Source organism: Loxodonta africana, chromosome 10 (genome assembly GCF_030014295.1).
Source record: "Loxodonta africana isolate mLoxAfr1 chromosome 10, mLoxAfr1.hap2, whole genome shotgun sequence".
NCBI lineage: Eukaryota > Metazoa > Chordata > Mammalia > Proboscidea > Elephantidae > Loxodonta > Loxodonta africana.
Window position 1 is genome coordinate 78,977,714 of NC_087351.1, and position 21,953 is coordinate 78,999,666.

At 36.5% G+C, this 21,953-nt stretch overlaps 1 protein-coding gene across 6 annotated transcripts in view; it reads left to right on the forward strand.

Annotated features, from left to right (window-relative positions):
- Nucleotides 1-21,953, forward strand: part of GPHN (gephyrin) — a 570,865-nt gene that overhangs the window by 410,568 nt on the left and 138,344 nt on the right. For all 6 annotated transcript variants that reach the window (XM_064292607.1, XM_064292612.1, XM_064292608.1 and 3 more), the window contains one exon: nucleotides 5,580-5,622. In XM_064292607.1, coding sequence (XP_064148677.1) covers nucleotides 5,580-5,622 — 43 coding nt within the window. The remainder of the gene's footprint in view (nucleotides 1-5,579; nucleotides 5,623-21,953) is intronic.

Consider the following 21,953-nt stretch of genomic DNA (forward strand, 5'->3'; position numbering starts at 1 on the left):
CAGTCTATTTGGAAACTCACATCAATAATTGAAACATGAGTAATGTGATAACTATGATACTAGTAACTATGATTGGAGGTTCAGATAAAATGCATTAAGAATTTAAGGAAACCTAAAAATAGATTATGGTGATGGTTGCACAACCACAAACATTTGCTAAAACTCATCGGGCTATATACTTAAAATGAGTGAATTTTCTGGTAGTAAATTATATCTTAATAATGCTGTGGAAGAAAAGAGCTTAGGGAAAGAAGAAATTATTTCTGATTGAGGAATTTGGGGAATATTTTTTGCAGCTAATGCAATTTAAGATGGATCTTAAAGAACAACTAATATTTGGATCAGAAAACAACAACAGCATATTTCCAGGAGAGGATCCAGCTTGTCTGAGGTCTAGAAGCTCAAGAGTGCAAGGCATAATCTAGAAGAGCTAGTTCAGACTTTGCTCCAGGTCTTAGGTTTTATGGCTTTTTTTTCCTGTCAGTACATATGGCTGGCTATATAGCTGTAGCATGTCTAAAAAGTTCTGGTCAATACCTATTGAAAAACATATCACTGTACATGGAATTTTTCTCTCTCTCTCTCTTTGAGTCAAAAACAAGAGCTTTCCTTGTCTCCTCTAATGAGGGAATAACAATAAGGAGGCTGTTGATCACAGTTACATCATAGCTGTCAGTGGCTCCCCGATCATAACAACTACTGACGTTTGTTTTGACCTTTATAGCTTAAAAATCACTGACACAAAATTAAAAAAAAAAAAACAAATCACTGATACTTTGAGCTAGGTCCACAACCATCTTTTTTTTTTTTTTCCAATGAGAAAACAGATTATGGGAGGGCACAGAGCCTAAAATATTTAACCCGTGCTAAAGGAAAGGTCAAGATATTCTGGCCTGCTAAGAAGGTGAGGGAGAGAACAATTCCAGATCTGCTAACTAAATTGGGATATCACACGTGAAACAAAATTCATATCATAGAAAAAGAATAAAATAGATGAAGTAACTATTGTCATCAGTGATAGGAAAGCAAAGTTGAAAATGTTTTTAGTGAGCTGGTAGGACCCTGTTCTTGACAGTAACAGCCCGTGTTAAAATAAGTTTGATTGCCAGTAGGGAAAACTACACAGGAAACCTGTTAAGAGTTTCTAAATAGATATTCCTTTTTGTTGTTTATTTTTTAGAATGTAAAAAAGATTAAAATTTAAATTGAGTCTTTCCACACCATTGCCATAGAACTTCTTAGATTACGTAAGTAAGCAGATATATAGAAGCATAATTTCTTATTTAAAATATAACTGCTAGACGGCAAAATTATGCTAAAAGTAGGAAGATGAGGCTTTCTTAAGTTCATCAAAGAAGATGACTTCTTTCGTTTTTGACTGTAACCCTAGTTGACCAACTGCTCAGAATTTTTCAATGTGAGCTATATTTTATACATTTATTCCATGCATTTACAAGGAAAAAGAATACAAAATAGCCCGATAAGCAAAATAGAGGCAGTTTTTATGAAACCTGAGTTGAACCTGCAATCAAATGCAATCACCATTTTAATATTTATACATCCTTATATCGTTATGAACCTATTCTTAACATGGGTTTTGTTTTATTTGTTTCTCTCCTCCCTCACTTCTGTGAAATGCAGAAGGGAAAGGATGTTTGTTATTTGCACATTTGTACCCTACTAACTGGTGTTACACATCTGGCTTCCACTGGAGAGCCCCTGACATCGCAGGGAACGGTGATCAAAATTCCACACACTAGCTTCAAGCTGGGGGCTCGTAGCTACTGCAGCATTGAAAGGGGTCTTTATCTGGCTTCTTTAAAATAAGCGTGGTGATGGGATGGTTTAAGGGAAGAACACCTCTCAAATCACATGACCACTGCTGTGCTTCTGTGTGTCCTGCTTTCATCATTACAGCTTGGCACTACATTCTTTCCCCGTATCTTAGTGGGCTTGCGTGTGTCCGAGTGTGGGGGAGTCAGTGGATGGTTATTACATATGCATGCATCTTTCAGTGTTACAGTGACGTGCCTTCCCTTGTGTGTCACAAATTATGATCACAGATTAAATCTGTGTTCCTGAGAGATTGAGCCTTCTCGTTCTTATTGGTGTGAGATTCGTGTGTTTTGGTGTTTACACCCTCAGTTGTTCATGTTGCATTAAACATAAGTTGAAATGTCCTCCCATGAGAGTTAGCTTTTCATGTTGGGCTGAAAAAGTCTTCATTTCTGTGTAGCAATTCATGTTACTATAACCTATGGCTTTCAATTGTACCTCCCATAATGAAGAGCTGACTTTATACACTGTGCTATTCTTGTTATGACCTAAGCATAAGGTAAGTCACTTCTCTAACTGTATCTAAAGATTGTGGTTGTTTGTTAAAATTTTCTCAGCTTTTTTTAAGGCATTTTCACTTTTTTTCCTTACCATTTAATACGTGCTCACTCTCTCCTTTCATTTCCTGTTTGATGTCTTAAGATATCTTAAGGACAATATGATTGTCAACAAAAATTATATCACACGTGTAAACACATGTTGAAATTAATTATTTGTTGTCTCAAAGCAGTCTTGATAAGTAAATGAATATCTAAATTTTCAGGAAGTCTCTAGTGTTTTTCATTTCTTCCATTGATTTTAATGTACTGTTTCTACACATTAGTTTTGATTTGAGTTGAAATAGTAATTACTTGTCAACATCATGAAGTCAGATGTTAATTGCAGTTAAATAGTATGATCCAATAGAATAAAGAGGTAGATAATCCAACACCATACCTTTCATTAATCCTTGACAAATTTGGTATTAAGTAAAAAATCTCAGTTTTATTTTGCTTTTCAGAGTTTCCTTTTTTTCCCATTGAATATAGCCGGGGTAATGTAGAGAAAAAAACAACAACCAACTGTAAAACTAGACAGAGACCTCTGTTACCTTCTTTTTAATGCATACATTTGAGAACAAGAATAATAATTGTTTTCAGCTTTATTCTTTCAAGTAAATCCCATGACATTGCAACTGAGGGTATGGTAAAAGTTTTCATATTGGGATTTTATAAAATGAAGTAAATATTTAAAAGATGACTAATTTTGTGGTGCAATAGAGAGGGTCATTTGCTATCACATAAATATTAGAGTTGAGTTTTTTTTAATTATTTTCCACATGGCTTTTTCAATATTTGAGATCACTGAAGTAAATAAATTCTTACAGTCATTGATTTTAAAAGTTTATTTTCTCAAATCTGGTTCAAATAGCCAATGTAAAGTAAATGGGAATACATTGGTTATACGGTGAACCTTGTTAAATGCTCAGATTCAGGGAATTGAATTGTTTTCATTATGCAGATTTCTCTTCCAAAGCTTTTGACTTGTGTAGTTCTAAACTGAGGTGCCACAAAGCAACACTTGAGTTTCTTTATTAAATTCATGCTAAGAATTTTTGTTAGTTTTTTAAACCATGTAAGGAGGGAGAGAGGGTGTTTTGTTTTTTTTTGTTTGGTTTAGTTTGTTTGGTTTTTGTAAAGCCAAGTAGTTCTTCACCACCATTTCCACTTAGACATTATTTAAATCTGTTGAAACATTTTGTGAGACAATTTGAACTACTCATCTGAACTGCTCTGTTCATTATAAATCTCTTGTTTCTATCCATACACTAGCTCCACTCTAGATTGGAAGGGCTTAAAGATGAACTCTGGAGGAATAGAGGCTACGACTTAAGAGTAACTATTACTGATCAAAGGAGCTGCTTTCCATTCGCAAACGTTGCTTTGCGCTATGAGTTTGGGCTCCTTCTATTTCTACATCCTGTTGAAGACTTTCTTGACTTCCATTTGACTTCTTTGAACTCTGTTTTTGTCTTTCAACATTTCCCCCCTTTCTTTTCGTACTCTCTCCCAGATTTTTCTCACTCTTTTAGCTTTTTCTTATGTTCTGGAATCACTTTCTTAAAACTCAGTTTCTCTCTTTATTAAACTTGTCGATTAGTGTTTCTTTTCTCCTTTAAGGCCATAGTGGTATAGTCACTCTCATTTTCATTCCATGATATGCCAACTGGCTTGTTTATTTTGCAGCAAGTTCATTAGTCATTCTTACCCTCTTGGTATGAATTTTCAATAAGAAATAGCAGAACATTCTGCATTTACATACTGTCACCCCCTATAGGCTTATACTTTCTTTTCTAGATTCACTCCCACAAGTCTCTCTCTCTTCCTTTTCTTTTCCTCACTCTCATGTCTCTGTTCCTGTTTTGTTTTTTTTAAGCAATCATTGATTTCTTTCCCATTTGGTCCAGAATTGTTCTTCAGTAAGACTTGTGAGTAAAAGAATATAAGAATATTATCTTCCAATAGCTTCTCCATTCTAGTGTATTTAAATTAATTAAACAATCTGGGCCAAAAGAGAATAACTTAAATATTTGGAATTATTTTCCCTTTTTTTTTTTTTTGGTGTGTGTGTGTTTTTTTTTCTCTCGTGTGTATGTTTGTGATTTTTTTTTTTTTAATTGTTGTTTCTTTAAACATTAACAATTGTTTTTTTCAGGGAAGGACAACCATAACCCACCCTAAGTTGCAACATTCCTTTCATAAATTGTTTCATTACAATAAACAGATTGTGTTAAGTTGTAGAAATTAATTTGTTGTGTATCTATCCATTTGGGCAAGCTACTGCAGAGTGGGAAGAAGAGCTATAAAGCTTAAATAGAGTTTTCTCTGAAATTAACGACAGTTTGGATGCCATCCTACATGGCCCTTGAATTCGACAGTTTTGCAACATTTAAAAGAATGTTCCACTTTGGTTTGACTCACAAAGCTAAGACTTGCTGATTGATAAACTATACACACAAAAACCAAACCCAGCGCCATCGAGTCAATTTCGACTCATAGCGCCTCTATAGGACAGAGTAGAACTGCCCCATAGCGTTTCCAAGGAGTGCCTGGTGGATTCAAACTGCCGACCCCTTGGTTAGCAGCCGTAGCACTTAACCACTATGCCACCAGGGTTTCCATATACACACAACAACAGGTAAATAATTAAGTTCAATTTTTATTGATTTCCAACAAGAGCATCTTTCATAACTAATATTATAATTATAATCAAATAATAAAGGTATTAAAATCAGAGGTAAAAATTGTATATAAAAGGATTTCTGTATTTTTCCTCAATATATCTATATATACTGAAAATTACTACAGTGGAATATTTGATTACAACTTTATTACTTGAATTGCATTACTTTATTACTTGAATCAAGAGATATGCTAAGTGATTTAAGAATATGTGGGAAATTGAAATATTTTACAGATGCTGATTTCAAATATACATCAAAAAAAATTGCTTTTGGTTTAAACTCTGTGCAGCATTGTGCCGTATCGTACCCCAAATTTTTTTTCTAAAAGTCAAGTTTCTTTAGAGAAAGGATAAATTAAAAAATACATACAACAAATGTGAAATATTTTGACTAACTGGTTTTGATATCTGAGATATATAAAGCCTCTGCTTCTAGACCTCAGGAGCTTGCCCGTTAAATTTGTATATATGGCTATCCCTGTTATAAGCCCTAAATTACTGAGTTTATACTCTCTCTGCAGGTCCAGTCCAGGTGCAGCAGCAAGGAGAACATTCTCAGAGCCAGTAAGTATTTCATCATTGCAGATGGGCTACTGAAGAGGAGCAATGGGGAAGGTTTATACCAAGAATATGACTATTAGGGCATTCACCTTCTAAAAACATTGGTTAGTATCAGTGCATTAATGGGTATTTCCCTTTTTCTAGTCGTTTTGCCAGTTGAAAGCAGAACTTTGACAGCACTCTTAGTAGGCTACTAATAAACTTCCCTACGACTCTAAGATAAGAACTCCTCCTTAATTGCCCCACTGCCAAAAAGTTATTTGAAAACAAACTGACTGAAAATAATATAAATTAATTAAAGGAGTCTAACTAAAAAATAAAGAATAAGAACATGTGACTCCTGTGAGGGTATATAATCATCTTTTGAATATGAATTCCTAAAAGACCTTACCTTCACAGGCAGCATGTTTTAGAATATAGCGCCCTGAACCAAGGATGAAGAATCCTTAATTTTACTTTTTGGTTTGATGACTAATAGCATTAACTTAGAAGTCATTTAACTTTATGTACTATTCATCTTTCTATCTTATAAAAAAAGAGCTATAAATAGCTTTTCCTCACCTGTATCCTTGAAATGATGTGACAGTGAATACCTTAGTGAATACCTTAAGACCTATAAAATCCTAAGAGAAAAATGCTCTAAAAATGCTAATTATTTTATCATTGTTCTCTGTCGCTTATTAGCATCATCGCACCTCCTTCCTGATCATTATCAGAAAAAGAAGCATAGGTGGACCATACTGAAATGGGTCTACTAGGTACCCACACAACTGGGATTTTAGGAAATTGGATAATTTATGTTTCCAGTAGAATATCTGTATTATTTAAAAAATTAGCAATCAAAAAATTAATTGGAGAACTTCAGAGAGATAAAAGTTCATGTTTTATTCTAGTTTCTTTAATGGAAATTTTTCCCATTACTGTGTTGTAAATCTGTTACCTTATTGGGAAACCCTTGAGTTGATGGGCAATTGTTTGCCCAGCACCTTTATCTTAGAAGTTTTTAGAAGTAGGCACAAGCTGGCATGTTTAACTTGTATACTTTCATGAGTTTACCCAACATTTGATAGACATGTGAATCTGAGGGAGGCTGCTCAGTAATAAGAGATGTAAAGTCTTATTATCCCTCACTAAGATCTAAGGTTGAAATTGGGGGGAAAAAAAAAAAAAAACCCTAAGGATAAGCAGCTTAAGAGTCAGGGGAGAATGATGACTGAGTGTTCACTAAAATAGAAGAACAGAGATCATGAATTTAAACATAAATAAATAAAATCAGTGGCATTTTGTGATATCTACTGTATAATTAATTTCCATTTGTTTTTGATCCTGAGATAATGATGAGCTACTGATAATCATTATGGTGATTAGGAACAAAAATAGTTTGTTGTCGAGAACAGATTCCTTGAGGCTTCTTTCGTTTATCATGGTTCTTTATGTTGTAAAGTCTGTCTTTCATTTCAGTTATGCTCTTACTGGCTTGTTGGCTATTAATCACTTTGAATGGCCATGATAGTTCAGATTTTTCTGATCATGTTTTGTTATGATGAAATAGTCATGTAGGTGGCCCTTATAGTCATTTAGACCTATCCAAGAGTCCTGGTGGCACAGTGGTTTAAGCTCACTTGGCTGCTAACCAAAAGGTTGGCGGTTCAAACCTACCAGCCACTCCATGGGAAAATGATGTGGCAGTCTGCTTCCAAAAAAATTACAGCCTTGGAAACCCTATGGGGCAGTTCTGCTCTGTTCTGTCGGGTCGCTATGAGTTGGAATCAACTCAACGGCAACAGGTTTTAATGGGTTAGATAGCCCATCCAAGCTTTGAGCCTCGTAGTTCTGTGACTTCTATAAATTTACAGTCTTTTCCTTTCAACACCACATTTAACTCATACCCATGCCCATGGCCCACCCAGGATACTTTTCATCACCGGGAGCTGTTCGACCTCTGAACTTTGTGCCTCCAATATTTCACTGCTTGTTTTGACTACTTGTATCTCCCTCTCCTTGCCCCAGCCATGCACTACCATACTGCAGTCATATGGAATCTATTTGCAGTTCCCCATTAATTCCCTCAATGCTATCTACTGCCTCTATTTCTTTGACCCTTTTCCCTCTTGCATAAAATATCTATTTTGTTCTTTTCCTGGAAAACTCTTACTTATCCTTCAAGATTCAGTTCAAGTGTGATCTCCTCTGTGAAGCCTTCTCTGAGTTCCCCCCAGTCAAGATGACTAATCCGTGTGTACTCTTCCTGTTCTTTCTACTTTAATCAGGTCTCAGGGTTCCCCTTATGATCATTCTTCAACCTTAGCTGGAAGATAGACCATTAATATCTAAAGGGTGTGACCAATCCAGACTTTCACCCCTAGCTGAGATATCATAATCGTATATCAAGTATCTGGGGGAGATTTTTTCAACCTCCATAAGTGTTAAATTTATCTATTTTTTTTCTTAGATGATCATTTATTGAATCATTTGGTGGGACAGCAGATGCACAGCAGCATTTAGGACTGTGGCAATCACACATCTGAACCCTGCTACACAAATGTGAAGAGAAGGATTACAATCAGAGTTTGTAGTCCTTTTATCTGCCAGGTGTCAGAAGAGTGAAAATTAAGCCAAAGAATAGATTCCACATCCAGTCTGAGGAGCTTACAGGACCAGGTTATTAGCCATATTACCTAATTTTTATAATTTCTTTGTTTGCTTCCTGGATTTTTTTTTAGTAATACCAAAGATCCCAGAGAGGTCTATAGGGTTGTAAGAATGACATTCTTACACTAAAGCAGCACGTTATTCCTTGAGAGGCCAATATTACATCTCAAGTGTCTAACTTCATGAACCTTTCAAGCAACTTCTTTAGCATTGGTACCATTGTCTATTCTCTGAATCATAACATGTAGGGTCTTCTCTTCTTTCTGGGCCTCCTGTAAATCATGAAGCCAAGAGGCTTTGTGAGAAGAAAGCAATCCAGAATTTCCCATGAGTGGTCAGGATTTTGATTCTTTAATCAAGGCCCACTTTTTCTCTCCCCTCTCCCTTTTTAAATAAAGTTATCTAACAATCTTTTTTTCATAGAAGAGAAATTGATGGGCCAACATGGACCCAAGATGATGTTGGAGACTCTCCTGAAATCAGGCATCAGTTTACCAAGATAACAAATTCTTGTCCAGTTTGCGGGTAGCAGCCAGAAGGCTTTTCTACCATAAATCCAGTACCAGCCACTGAGGATCTTACTTGTAAGATCTGCAAGTGAGACAGCCTCGAAATAATACACCATTGTTTCCTAGTTCTTATCCAATTTCCATTTTCATTAAATTTTGGTTAAGGCAAGTTACCACAAAAAGTCCAAGTATTATTTTGGTGGAGACAGGAATCTCTTCTTTTTCATATGATGTAATAGGAAGTTTCAAATTTCTGTCTCTCTGGCATGTTATATAGTTTGCCATCTGAAGAGTCACCTGCTAGTTGAGTCCAGTTACCCAGGAAACCAACTGACTCATTACAAGGAACTTGAACCAAGAGAATCTGGATGACTTGGAAAGAAAAATGTGTACAAAATCCGTTTGGTTGTATGCTTTAGCCAGTTCACAAGAAAGTATAGCCAGGTATTGAACTCATACCAGGGAATGATTAAGGATACAAAAAGTAATATTAAGAACAGAGGCAATATATGTAACATAGTAATAAGAAGCCTTAAACCAGCAAAAGAGGAAAGAAAATAACTCTGAAAATAAAGAACAAAGGAATGCAAATTGAAGTGTGGCAATCAGCATTCTTGTTTTATGGATTTTAGGTGAAAGCTCTGAATATCTCATGTGATCAAAGGTCTTGAGTAGAAGTTTTCTCCTTCAGAGGACTATCTTTTTCTAGAGGATCCCTAAAAGTGCTTAGCTTGAGGTCCCCATCATCCATTAGGACCATCTAACATTAATTTAAGAATGAATTATGTCTATTTAACTGAGAGACATGAATCCAAGGATGAAACCTTTGGAGCTTCGCAGCTGTGCTAATTGTTAACAGTACCTGATAAGGTCCTTTCCAGTGGGTTTCCAGAACTGTCTTTCTTTGATGTTTCTTCCAAAAGACTAGGTCTCTGGGTTTTAGGTCATACAAGGATTCTTTAGAAGGATGTTGAGGAAAGGATGCTCACACCTGTTGGTAAAATTTGCACTATTTGGCCATGTTTGCTTGCAAAAATGTAGAACTTTAGAATCACATGTAATATTCCTAGTTGTATGAGCCAGCCTGTTACTAACGCATGTGGGAGAGTCAGTGAACTCCAGGAATTGATCTTATTGGCATTAAAGTTAATATCGTAGACAATGGAAATAGAAGAATCTCTGAGATTTTGCTAATTTGAGTTCGAGAATTATATTTTTCCTTTCTATATTTCCTGAAAATTGGGAGTGATATGGTCAGTAAAGTTTCTGAGTAGGCAGCAGAGCTTTGCGAAACTCTTTTAACAGGCCAAATAGAATGAGTGCCTCTATAGCCAGAGACAGAGACCAGAACAAAAATTCAGGTAATGTGTTTGCTACCGTTAGAGCTGTAGCTCTCTGTCAAGGAAAGGCTTCGTTCCTTCCCAAGAATAAGCAAACAATGACCACGATATTCAAAACCTACTGCAGAGAGTAGTGGTATGAAATCCATTTGGAGGTATTCATTTGATTTCTTATCTATATACTACCTTTTTAGTTTCACTAGAATTACACTGGTGACAGATGAGACATAGTAAAGTTTACCTGCAAATTTTAATTATGTAGAGTGGCTAATTTGTTTTTGCAGTGGTGGGTAATTTCATATAAATATTTTTGTAATATTTCATTTGATGGCATTGCTACTAAAGAGCCATTGTTAGATTATCCTTGTGCAATTTACATCCAGATTTCCACCAGTACCTCTTTTCTGACTCTGGAGCTAATCGCTAGTGTTCTATAATAACCTCTTTGACTACTTTTAAACCAAAGATTTCATCTCTTGAGGTATTATAAGGGCTATATTTTTAATCTTAGTGAGGGCTGCCTATCTGGCATGATGCTCAGTCCAGGCATTTCCTTAGCCTCGATTTTATCTCCTTTTGTATTAGCCCCTACAGCCAGCTCCTTAGAAAGCATTGGAACACTCAAAAGTTCTTTAAATTGCTAACCACTCTTCACTGAGTTTCCTGCTGAGGTCAAAAACTCCTCCTTGTTCCCAAAGCTTTCCAGAATCGTGGACTAATCCAAAAGCTATCTACTATTAATGTATATATTAATCCTCTTATCTCTAGCTAATTGACAGGCTCTGGTGACCTCAGTGAATTCTGCCATGTGGCAAAGATTTTGTCTCTGGCAAAGGACCACATTCTAGGAGTAAAGTTTTATGATAATTAGGTAGGCCCAGAGTAGGAAAATTAAGATACTTCAGGTGCTGGTTGAGAACTTGTGAAAAGTGGGAGAATATTTCAGTAAACCTCTGAAGCATAACAGTCTAGGTATATTGTTGATTTTTTCAGGAGAAGGTAAACAAATATTGACTATTTTGAAATAAAGGGCCACTAAACAAAAAAAGCAGAACCTAAATCCACAATTGTCAAATATGCAGCCTTGATAGGTAGCCTCAATCTACAATTGTCAAATATGAAGATAGGTTTGGGGATGGGTAATACATGGAAGTGGGAAATTACTATTCTATTCACGGCCCTGAGTTCCTGAACAAATCCATATTCCCACTCATTGCACTTTTTGATAGGGAGGATGGAACTGTTACAAAGACCGGTACAAGGTAAGTTGTACAAGTACGTTTTTTCTTTTTTAAATTGTGGTAAATATATACATAACAAAACATTTGAAATTTCAGAAATCTTCACATGTACTGTTCAGTGACATAATTATGTTCATCATGTTGTCTAAACATCACCCTTCCCAAATTATACCAACAACCTTAACAGAAGCTCAGGGAACCCAGATTCTTGACTGTTGTTTCCAGAGAGTAGCTTAATCTGAATGTTAGAACAATGGAAGTCTGCTTCTGAGGAGGCAACTGCTAGTATGAATGATGGGTCATTATGTCCACTTTTGGACTACCAGAGTGACATGTGTCCTGAATGGCGTTCCCGTTCTCTGTAATTCCTAACTGGGTGGATGTGCCAATATACTGAATAATGCTCTTGGTTCCCATGAATCAGAGAATCGTATGGTCTACTATGCCGGGAATGACAAAGTGAAGAGGAACGGCATCACATTCATTGTCAAAAAGAACATTTCAAGACCTATCCTGAAGTACAGTGCTGTCAGTGATAGGATATATTCATATATCTACAGGACAGACCAGTTAATACGGCTATTAATCAAATTTACACAACAACCACTAATGACAAATATGCAGAAATCGAAGATTTTACCAACTTCTGCAGTGTGAAATTGATCAAACATTCAGTCAAGATGCATTGATAATTACTGGTGATTGGAATGCAGAAATTGAAAACAAAGAAAAAGGATAGGCACTTGGAAAATATGGCCTTGAGGATAGTAATGACGCCAGAGATCGCATAATAGAATTTTGCAAGATCAATGACCTATGCATTGGAAATAACCTTTTTCAACAACATAAACAGCAACTATACACATGGACTTTGCCAGACGGAATACACAGGAATCAAATCAACTACGTCTGTGGAAAGAGACGATGGAGAAGCTCAATATCGTCAGTCACAATAAGGTGAGGAACTGACAGCAGAATAAACCATCAGTTGCTCATATGCAAGTTCAAGCTGAAGCTGAAGAAAATTAAAACAAGTCCACAAAAGCCAAAGTACAATCTTGAATATATCCCACCTGAACATAGAGACCATCTCAAGAGCAGATTTGACGAATTGAACACTAATAACGGAAGACCAGATGATTTGTGGGATGACATCAAAGATATCATACATGAAGAAAGCAGAAGGTCATTAAAAAGACAGGAAGGAAAGAAAAGTCCAAAATAGATGTCAGAAGAGACTGAAATTTGCACTTCAATGTGTAGAGTGGTTAGAGCGAATGGAAGACATGATGAAGTAAAAGAGCTGAACAGAAGATTTCAAAGGGCGGCTTGAGAAGACAAAGTAAAGTATTACAATGAAATGTGCAAAGACCTGGAGTTAGAAAAGCAAAGAGGAAGAAGGACGCACTCAGGATTTCTCAAGCTGAAAGAACTAAGGAACAAATTCAAGCCTTGAGCTGCAATATTGAATGATTCTATGGATGGCACTGGGTTGGGTATGGGCAAAACATTGAATGATGCAGGAAACATCAAAAGAAGATGGAAGAAATACACAGAGAGACTGTACCGAAAAAAAATTGGTCAGTGTTTAGCCATTTCAGGAGGGAGCATATAATTAAGAACCTATGGTATCAAAGGAAGAAGTCAAAGCTGCACTGAAGGCATTGTGAAAAACAAGGCTTCAGGAATTGTTGGAATACCAACTGAGATATTTCATCAAAGGAATGTAACGCTCACGCATGTATGCCAAGAAATTTAGAAGACAGTTACTTGGTGGACTGACTAGAAGAGTTCCGTATTTGTACCCATTCCAAAGAAAGGTGATGCAACAGAATGTAGAAATTATCGAACAGTATCATTAGTATCACACACAAGTAGGATTTTGCTGAAGATCATTCAAAAATGGTTGCAGTAGAACGTCAACAGGGAACTGCCAGAAATTCAAGTCAGATTTAGACAAGAATGTTAAATGAGGGATATCATTGCTATTGTCAGGTGGATCTCGGCTGAAAGCAGAGAATACCTGTGTTTTATTGACTATGCAAAGGCATTCGACTGTATGGATCATAACAAATTATGGATAACATTGAGAAGAATGGGAATTCCAGAACACTTAATTATGCTCATAAGGAATCTGTACATAGATCAAGAGGCAGTCATTCTAACAGAACAAAGTGTTACTGAGTGGTTTAAAATCAGGAAAAGTCAGGTTTGTATTCTTTCACCATACTTATTCAATCTGTATGCTGAGCAAATAATCCAAGGAGCTGGACTGTATGAAGAAGAACGTGGCATCAGGATTGGAGGAAGACTCATTAACAGCCTGCGATATGCAGATGACACAACATTGCTTGTTGAAAATAAAGAAGACTTGAAGCACTTACTGATGAAAATCAAAGACTACAGCCTTCAGCATGGATTACACCTCAACATAAAGAAAACAAAAGTCTTCACAACTGGACCAGTAAGCGACATCATGATAAATAGAAATATTGAGGTTGTCAAGGATTTCATTTTACTTGGATCCACAATCAACGCCCATGGAAGCAGTAGTCAAGAAGTCAAATGACATATTGCATTGGGCAAATCTGCTGTAAAAGACCTCTTTCAAGTATTAAAAAGCAAAGATGTCACTTTGAGAACTAAGGTGCATGTGACCCAAGCCACGGTATTTTCAATTACGTCATGTGCATATGAAAGTGGACAATGAGTAAGGAAGTCCAAAGAAGAATTGATGCATTTGAATTATGGTGTTGGGGAAGAATATTAAATATACCGCGGACTGCCAGAAGAACAAACATACTTGTCTTGGAGGAACTACAGCCAGAATGCTCCTTAAAAGGGAGGATGGTAAGACTTCATCTTACGTACTTTAGACATGGTATCAGGAGGGACCAGTCCCAGAAGAAGGACATCATGCTTGGTAAAGCAGAGGGTCAGCGAAAAAGAAGACCCTCAATGAGATAAATTGACACAGTGACTGATACAATGGTCTCAAATATGGCCACGATTGTGAGAATAGTGCAGGACCAGGCAGTGTTTCATTCTGTTGTACTATGAGTCAGAACCAACTTGATAGCACCTAACAACAACAGCTACAATCTCCAAGTGTTGGTCAGCATGAGTACCTGTGAGGTAGGCAAAGATTGTTTTAACAACACCCTAACCAACTAGATGGAAATCTGGTGGTGCAGTGGTTAGGAGCTATAGCTGCTAACCAAAAGGTCAGCAGTTTGAATCCATCAGCTGCTCCTTGGAAACTCTGTGGGGGCAGTTCTACTCTGTCCTGTAGGATCACTGTGAGTCGAAATAGACTTGACGGCAGTGGGTTTGGTTTTTCTTTTTTGGTTTTAACCAACTAGATAGAGTTCATAAATTATTTTCAAAGAAACAACTCAATCCAAATCTAAAATGACTAAAGCAGTTCACGTTTTATTCACGCTTCACTTCTATAGGAGTTAGGGATGAAATGTTGTCTTCTATTCCAAGAATAAAGTCTTCAGGTAATAGTTGATCTAATTGATCATCATAAGGAAACCCTGATGGCATAATGGTTAAGAGGTATGGCTGCTAACCAAAAGGTCAGCGGTTTGAATCTACCAGGTGCTCCTTGGAAACCCTATGGGGCAGTTCTACTCTGTCCTACAGGGTCGCTATGAGTCGAAATCACCTGGATGGCAACAGATTTGGTTTTTGGTTTTATGATCATCATAAGAAGACAGGGTCTATAATCCCTCTAATTCTTTTTTTTTTCCTCTGGAATAATCAAATAATTATACTGCTGCCAAAGTCCACGCAGAACTAGTCATCAGTATTCTTCCCTTCAATCTTTTTTTTTTTAATTGATGTGAAATTCATATAACAAAATTAACCATTTTATGGTGCAGCCACAGTGGCAAAGAGTTTGATGGTTACTCAAAAAGTTAAAATGACTGTATGAGCCAGCAATTCCATTCCTAGGTGTATATACCGCCCCCAAAAAAAAAATTGAAAGCAGCAACTCAAACAGACATATGTACACCAATTTCATTGTAGCATTGTTCACAATAGCCAAGATGTGGAAACAACCAAAGTGCCCATCAACAGATGAATGGATAAACAACATGTGGTATATACATATAATGGAATAATATTCAGCTATAAAGAAAAATAAAGTTCTGACGCATGCCACCACATAGATGAACCTTAAAAACATTATGTTAAGTGAAATAAGCCAGATTCAAAAGGATAAATATTTTTATTATCTCACTTATATGAAATATTCTAGAATAGGCAAATCCAGGGAGACAAAATAAGATCAGTGGTCACCAGGGGTTGGGAGAAGGAGTAATGGGAAATTAAGAAAAAATAATAACTATTTTAAAATGAACCATTCAGTGACATGCTTCGTATTTTTACACAAATAATGTACACCTTTGTCATTTGTTTGCTGACCAACCATGTCCTCTCTCTGTGAGGCATCCTTGCAAGCATGCTATGCTAATTTTTCTTCACAGCAATATGTAAAAAAAAAAAAAAACACATAACAGAGCCTATGAAAATACCTCGGCGAGGGGGAGGGCAGGGCATGGCTGTCAAACAGAGGCATATTATTTGCATAAAAATACAGTAATTAGATTCACAATGTTTTGCAACCACCGATTCTATATAGTTTCAAAACATTCTTATCACCCCAAAAGGAAACCCTATACCTATTAAGCACTTATGCCCCATTCCCACTTTTCCCCAGCCCCTGTTGACCATTAATCTGTTTCTGTCTCTATGGATTTACCTAGTCTGAGTATTTCATATAAATGGAATCATATAATAGGTGACCTTTTGTGTCTAGCTTATTTTACTTAGCGTGTTTTCAAAGTTCATCCACGCCGTAGCATGTATTAGTACTTCATTCCTTTTTATGGCTGAATAATATTCCATTATATGTATATGCCATAATTTGCTTTTCCATTCATCTTGTTGGACATTTGGATTGCTTCCACCTTTTTGCTGTTGTGAGTACTGCTATTAACGTGTATGTGTATTATTTGTTTGACTTCCTGTTTTTAATTCTTTTGGGTATACAGCCCACTGCCATAGAATTGATTCCAGCTCATAGCCACCCCATAGGGTTTCCAAGGCTGTAAATCTCCATGGAAGCAGACTGGCACATCTTTCTCCCGCAGAGCCACTAGTGGCTTCAAACTGCCAGCCTTTCGGTTAGCACCACTGTGCTATTTTAACCACTGGGCCATTGCTGGGTAGTATAGTAGTTCTATGTTTAACTTTTTGAGGAACCAACCGTTTTGCACAGAAACTGAACCATTTTACATTCCCACTAGCAATGTACTAGGGTTCCAGTTTCTCCACATCCTCACTAACACTTCTTGTTTTCCTTTTATTATTATTATAGCCATCTTAGTGGATACAAAGTAGTATTTCATTGTGGTTTTGATTTGCATCCCTCTAATGATTAATGACGTTAATCATCTTCTCATATGCTAGTTTGGCCATTTGTGTATCATCTTAGAGAAATGTTTGTTTAAGTCCTTTACCCATGTTTTAACTGGGTCATTTGTCTTTTTTTATACTGTTCTTGAATTGTAAGAGTTTTTTTTAATATATTTTGAAAATTAAACTTACTAGACTTATGATTTGGAAATATTTTCTCCCGTTTTGTATATATCTTTTTACTTTCTTGATAATGTCCTTTGATGCACTAATGTTTTAAATTTTCATGAAGTCCAATTGATCCATTTTTTTGTTGTTGCCCACACTTTTGGTAACTTATCTAAGAATCAATTGCCAGAGCCAAGGCTCTGAAGATTTACACCTATGTTTTCTTCTAAGAATTCTATGACTTTAGCTCTTATATTTAGGTCGTTGGTTGATTTTGAGTTCATTGTTGTGTGTGGTACGAGGCAAGGGTCCAACTTTGTTCTTCTGCATGTAGAAATCCAGTTGTAACAGCACCATTTGTTGAAGACACTATTCCTTCCCCCTAAATGGACTTAGCACCCTTGTCAAAAATCAGTTGACCATAGGTATATGGATTTATTCCTGGGCTCTCAATTCTGTTCCATTGGTCTATATATCTGTCCTGTGTCAGTACCACACTTTTTAGATTTGTGGTATATTTTTAAATCAAAAAGTATGAGTCCTCCAACTTTATTCTTATTTTTCAAGATTGTTTTGGCTACTCGGGTCCTCTTGCAGTTCCATGTGAATTTGAGAATCACCTTCTCCATTTCTAAAAAAAAAAAAAAAAAGGGCTACTGGAATTTTGATAGGGACTACATTGAATCTGTCAATTGCTTTGAGTAGTGTTGCCATCTTAACAACATTAAGCCTCCAATCTGTCTTCTTTCCATCTTAACTTAAGGCTCACTTTTCTTACATTTCAGATATTTGTACATTTTCACAGTGTAATAATAGGTCATAACATGTAAGCATCTGATAGAGTTTTCACTGTCAATCACAAAGTAATCTGTATATTTCATCTCCAGAGGAACCTTGATCAAATGTCTCTTGTATTTCTTTGCCTTAGAAGTGAAACCAGCATATTGATGTTAAGTTTGGAACCGGTATAATCTACCGTGCCAGACTCTGGGCACCCCTGGCTGACTGACTCCTTTCAGCTGGGCTGGAGCCAGGCAGGCCAGATCCAGTGCCTATCCTGCAGAAGGCTAGGACTATACCTGCCTCTGGCCTCACTCCTAGGAGAGGGTCCTCCTCCCTGACCCCACCACAGCAGTGCCTTAAACCGCTGCCAAGGCAAGGATTTGGAGACAAGGATTTAAAAGGGTGTTGGTATGTAAACTGTCTTTGATGCTCTCTGTGTAAGAGCTAACTAGTGTTTCAGGAAGTCCTTGGAATGATAAGTGAATTATTAAAATTATTTGCAACTTTTATCTTCCTGGGCAAGATTTCTGGATTAGTAAAGTTACATTGATGAAGGCAGTGGAATAGTTAAGTCATGTTTCAATTCTCTAATAATCAACATTTAGTTATCTCTAGAATGCAGAATAACTTACTGCACTGTAATCTAATTTGTGATTCTTATTTGAACAAAATGCAAAATAAGTAAAATAGAGGCTTTGGGGTTTTAGTTATATAAAGACAAAACTGACTTTCCCTATGAATGAGTTAAGAGATTTTAGCATTTTAGCTGCAAGAAACTGGAATAATGATTCAGTTGAGTAGCTCCTGAAGTCAGGGATTTCCTATGGCTCTATTCTGAAGCTGACTCAGCAACTTTTTTGTGCCAAATGTTTTGCTGGTTCTCAAGGACTGGAACACTCATTCTTGGTTTTTAATGGGCTTTTAATTGTAAAAGAATTTTATCTTAAAGGCATGTTTACTTGAAGACATTACTGTTTTATTAAAGACATTCATTATAGACTAGAAGAAAATCAAAGGGATGCAGATGAAGTGAATGTCATTCATTAAAAATTCTTACCAGAACTATTAAAAGAAATTTTTTATATGTATTAGTTTAACTGCAACTCCTGACTTTCTGTGAGGCTTTGCTTTTTCTACTTCACGTGTAAAAAGTTTCCTACTCTTATTTTGGTCACCTGAACTTTCCAATTTTTAGCCTTCCTCCCAGCCATCTTAGCACTCCAGGCAAAAAAAAAAAGGTTTCAGAAATTAGATTTAATTAAAATTTATAATATAGTGAGATTTATTCTATTTATAATTCCATTTATCTCTGTGTTTCCATATTTTTTTTGTTTTTAATACCCACACATAAATGGAGCCATGGTGGCGCAGTGGTTAAGGGCTTGGCTGCTAACTAAAAGGTCAGCAGTTCGAATCTACCGGCTGGTCTTTGGAAACCCTATGGGGCAGCTCTACTCTGTCCCATTGGGTTGCTATGAGCCGGAAGCAACTCAGCGGCACCTAACAACAACAACAACATACATAAATGTTACATGTTTAGTTTTGTTAGCATCACCTTATTTTTTTTTTAATTTTTATTGTGCTTTAAGTAAAAGTTTACAAATCAAGTCAGCCTCTCACACACAAAAACTTATATACACCTTGCTGCATACTCCCAATTCCTCTCTGTTAGCATCACTTTAATGTTAATAACTTTATCCCTAAGACTCCTGCCCATCACCCTACTACCATCAGGTTTGATGAGTATTTCCTGTAATGATAGATTCAGCCCATTAAATTCTCTTAGTAATTAAAATATTATAGGTCTTGAACTTTAATTCTTATTTAAGGAAACAATAAAACAATTTTCAATTAACATAAATAATCTAAGCAAGGTTTTTTGTATGTAACATGCTTGTACCCTCTAAATGTGATGTGCTGCTCAAATTCAGGCTTACATATAAGCAGAGCAAGTGGTTGCCTTTTTAGTATATTTTAAGGAATGGGCTTCAAAGAACTACAGGCTTCAAACACCTGCCCTCACTGGCTCATCATATAAAAGAACACATGCTCTTGAATCAAACTGCCTATGTTCAAATCTTGGTTTTTCTACTTACTGGGTGTGTGAACTTGGGTAAATGCTTAGTGCCTCTCTGCCTCAGTTTCCTCATCTGTAAAATGAGGTTAATAGTATTAACCTTATGAATTTTTATGAGGATTAAATAGTATAGCACTTAGTATAAAATCAGCACTCAATGTTAGTTGTTATTATTGTTAATATTACAACAATATGAAGAAGAACGGGGCATCAGGATTGGAGGAAGACCCATTAACAACCTGCAATATGCAGATGACACAACCTTGCTTGCTGAAAGTGAAAAGGACTTGAAGCACTTATTGATGAAGATCAAAGACCACAGCCTTCAGTATGGATTACACCTCAAAGAAAACAAAAGTCATCACAGCTGGACCAAAAGCAGCCTCTTAATAAACAGAGAAAATATTGAAGTTGTCAAGGATCTCATTTTACTTGGATCCACCATCAAGCCCATGGAAGCAGCAGTCAAGAAATCAAAGGATGTATTTGCATTGGGCAAATCTGCTGCAAAAGACCTCTTTCAAGTGTTAAAAAGCAAAGATGTCACTTTGAGGACTAAGGTGGATGTCATTCATTTGCATGGGAAAATGGATAATGAATAAGGAGACCAAAGAAGAACTTATGCGTTCGAATTATGCTGTGGGTGAAGAATACTGAATATACCATGAACTGCCAGAAGAGCAAACAAGTCTGTCTTAGAAGAATGGTTCTTAGGTGGAAGGATGGTGAGACTTTGTCTCACTTACTTTGGACTTGTTATCAGGAGAGAACAGTCCCTGGAGAAGGACATTATGCTTGGTAGAGGGTCAGCGAAAAAGAGGAAGACCCTTAACGAGATGTTTTGACATAGTGACTGCAACTGTGTGCTCAAGCGTAGTAGCAATGATTGTGAGGTTGACACAGGACTCTGTTGTACATAGGGGGTCGCAATGAGTGAGAACTGACTCAACGACAACAGTATGACTAATATTTTTATTATTTAGAGTGAAGACACTGTTAACAGATTAAGCCTTTAGAATCCATGAATCTTAGATAAATTTATCAGATAATCTGGCTGCCACCTCTGAAAACAAATTTAAGAGAATGGATGCACATTGGACCATTATTAGAATATAAGAGGAAGAGAAAACCTAGCAACAGGTGTGACCTAAGGAAGGCAGTTCAAGTTTGAGTACTTTTAATCACTCCCTCCCTGAACCATTTATCTTCCTTGGTATGCTTTCTCCTAATGCTCCTCTTAAACTGTTCGTTTACTTTTTCTCCAGCTTCTGTGAAGGCACCTTCTCTTTGGCCCAGTCATTAAGTAAATATTGATGTTATTCAGAGTTCTTTCGTAGACCTTCTGTCCACACTCTATACTATCTGTGTGACTCTAGTTCCTATCTCTTTTCTAAACTTCAGGTTTGTATTTACAGTTGCCTATTATAGATGTCTTCTTGGATGTTCCACAAGTATCTCATACGCAGCATGACCAAAACTGCATTTATAATCTCAATGAATGACGTTACTATCCACCTAGTTGTCCAAACCAAAAGTGTTTACATTTGTTTTTTATCCCTCTTCCTCACAGTATATATTCAGTCAACTTCTTAAATCCTGTGGCTTCTACCTAAATATTTCTCTAATCCATTCACTTCTCTCTGTCCTCACTGCCATTATCCTAATTTAGACCACCATCATCTGTTTTTTTTCTAACTTTATAGATTATGAATGCATCACAAAAAAACAGAAAAATCCACAAGATGCATATAGAGAATCTGAAGAATAACCACAGAATGAACATTCTGATGTAGGAATCTAAGAGTATCAGAAGCCCTTTGGTAAACCTACATCTCTTTCCTGGAATTCTGCAATTACTTACTAATTAGTTTTCTCCCTCAGGTCTTGCTTTCTTCCACAGCAGCCATTTTTATCTTTGTGAAATGTAGATCTGAACCTGTCATACTACTTTAATGACTAACCCTTTAATAACACCCTATTGTTATTGGAGAAAGGCCCAGCTCTTTAAAATTGCCTGCAACTGGGCTTTTGCTTGCCTCTTGTTTTACCTCTGCCATCTTCATACCAGCCATATGGAACTTTTAATTTCATACAGTTTCCTCTTTCTCAAAACATTCCTCCATCCTTCCCCTCAATA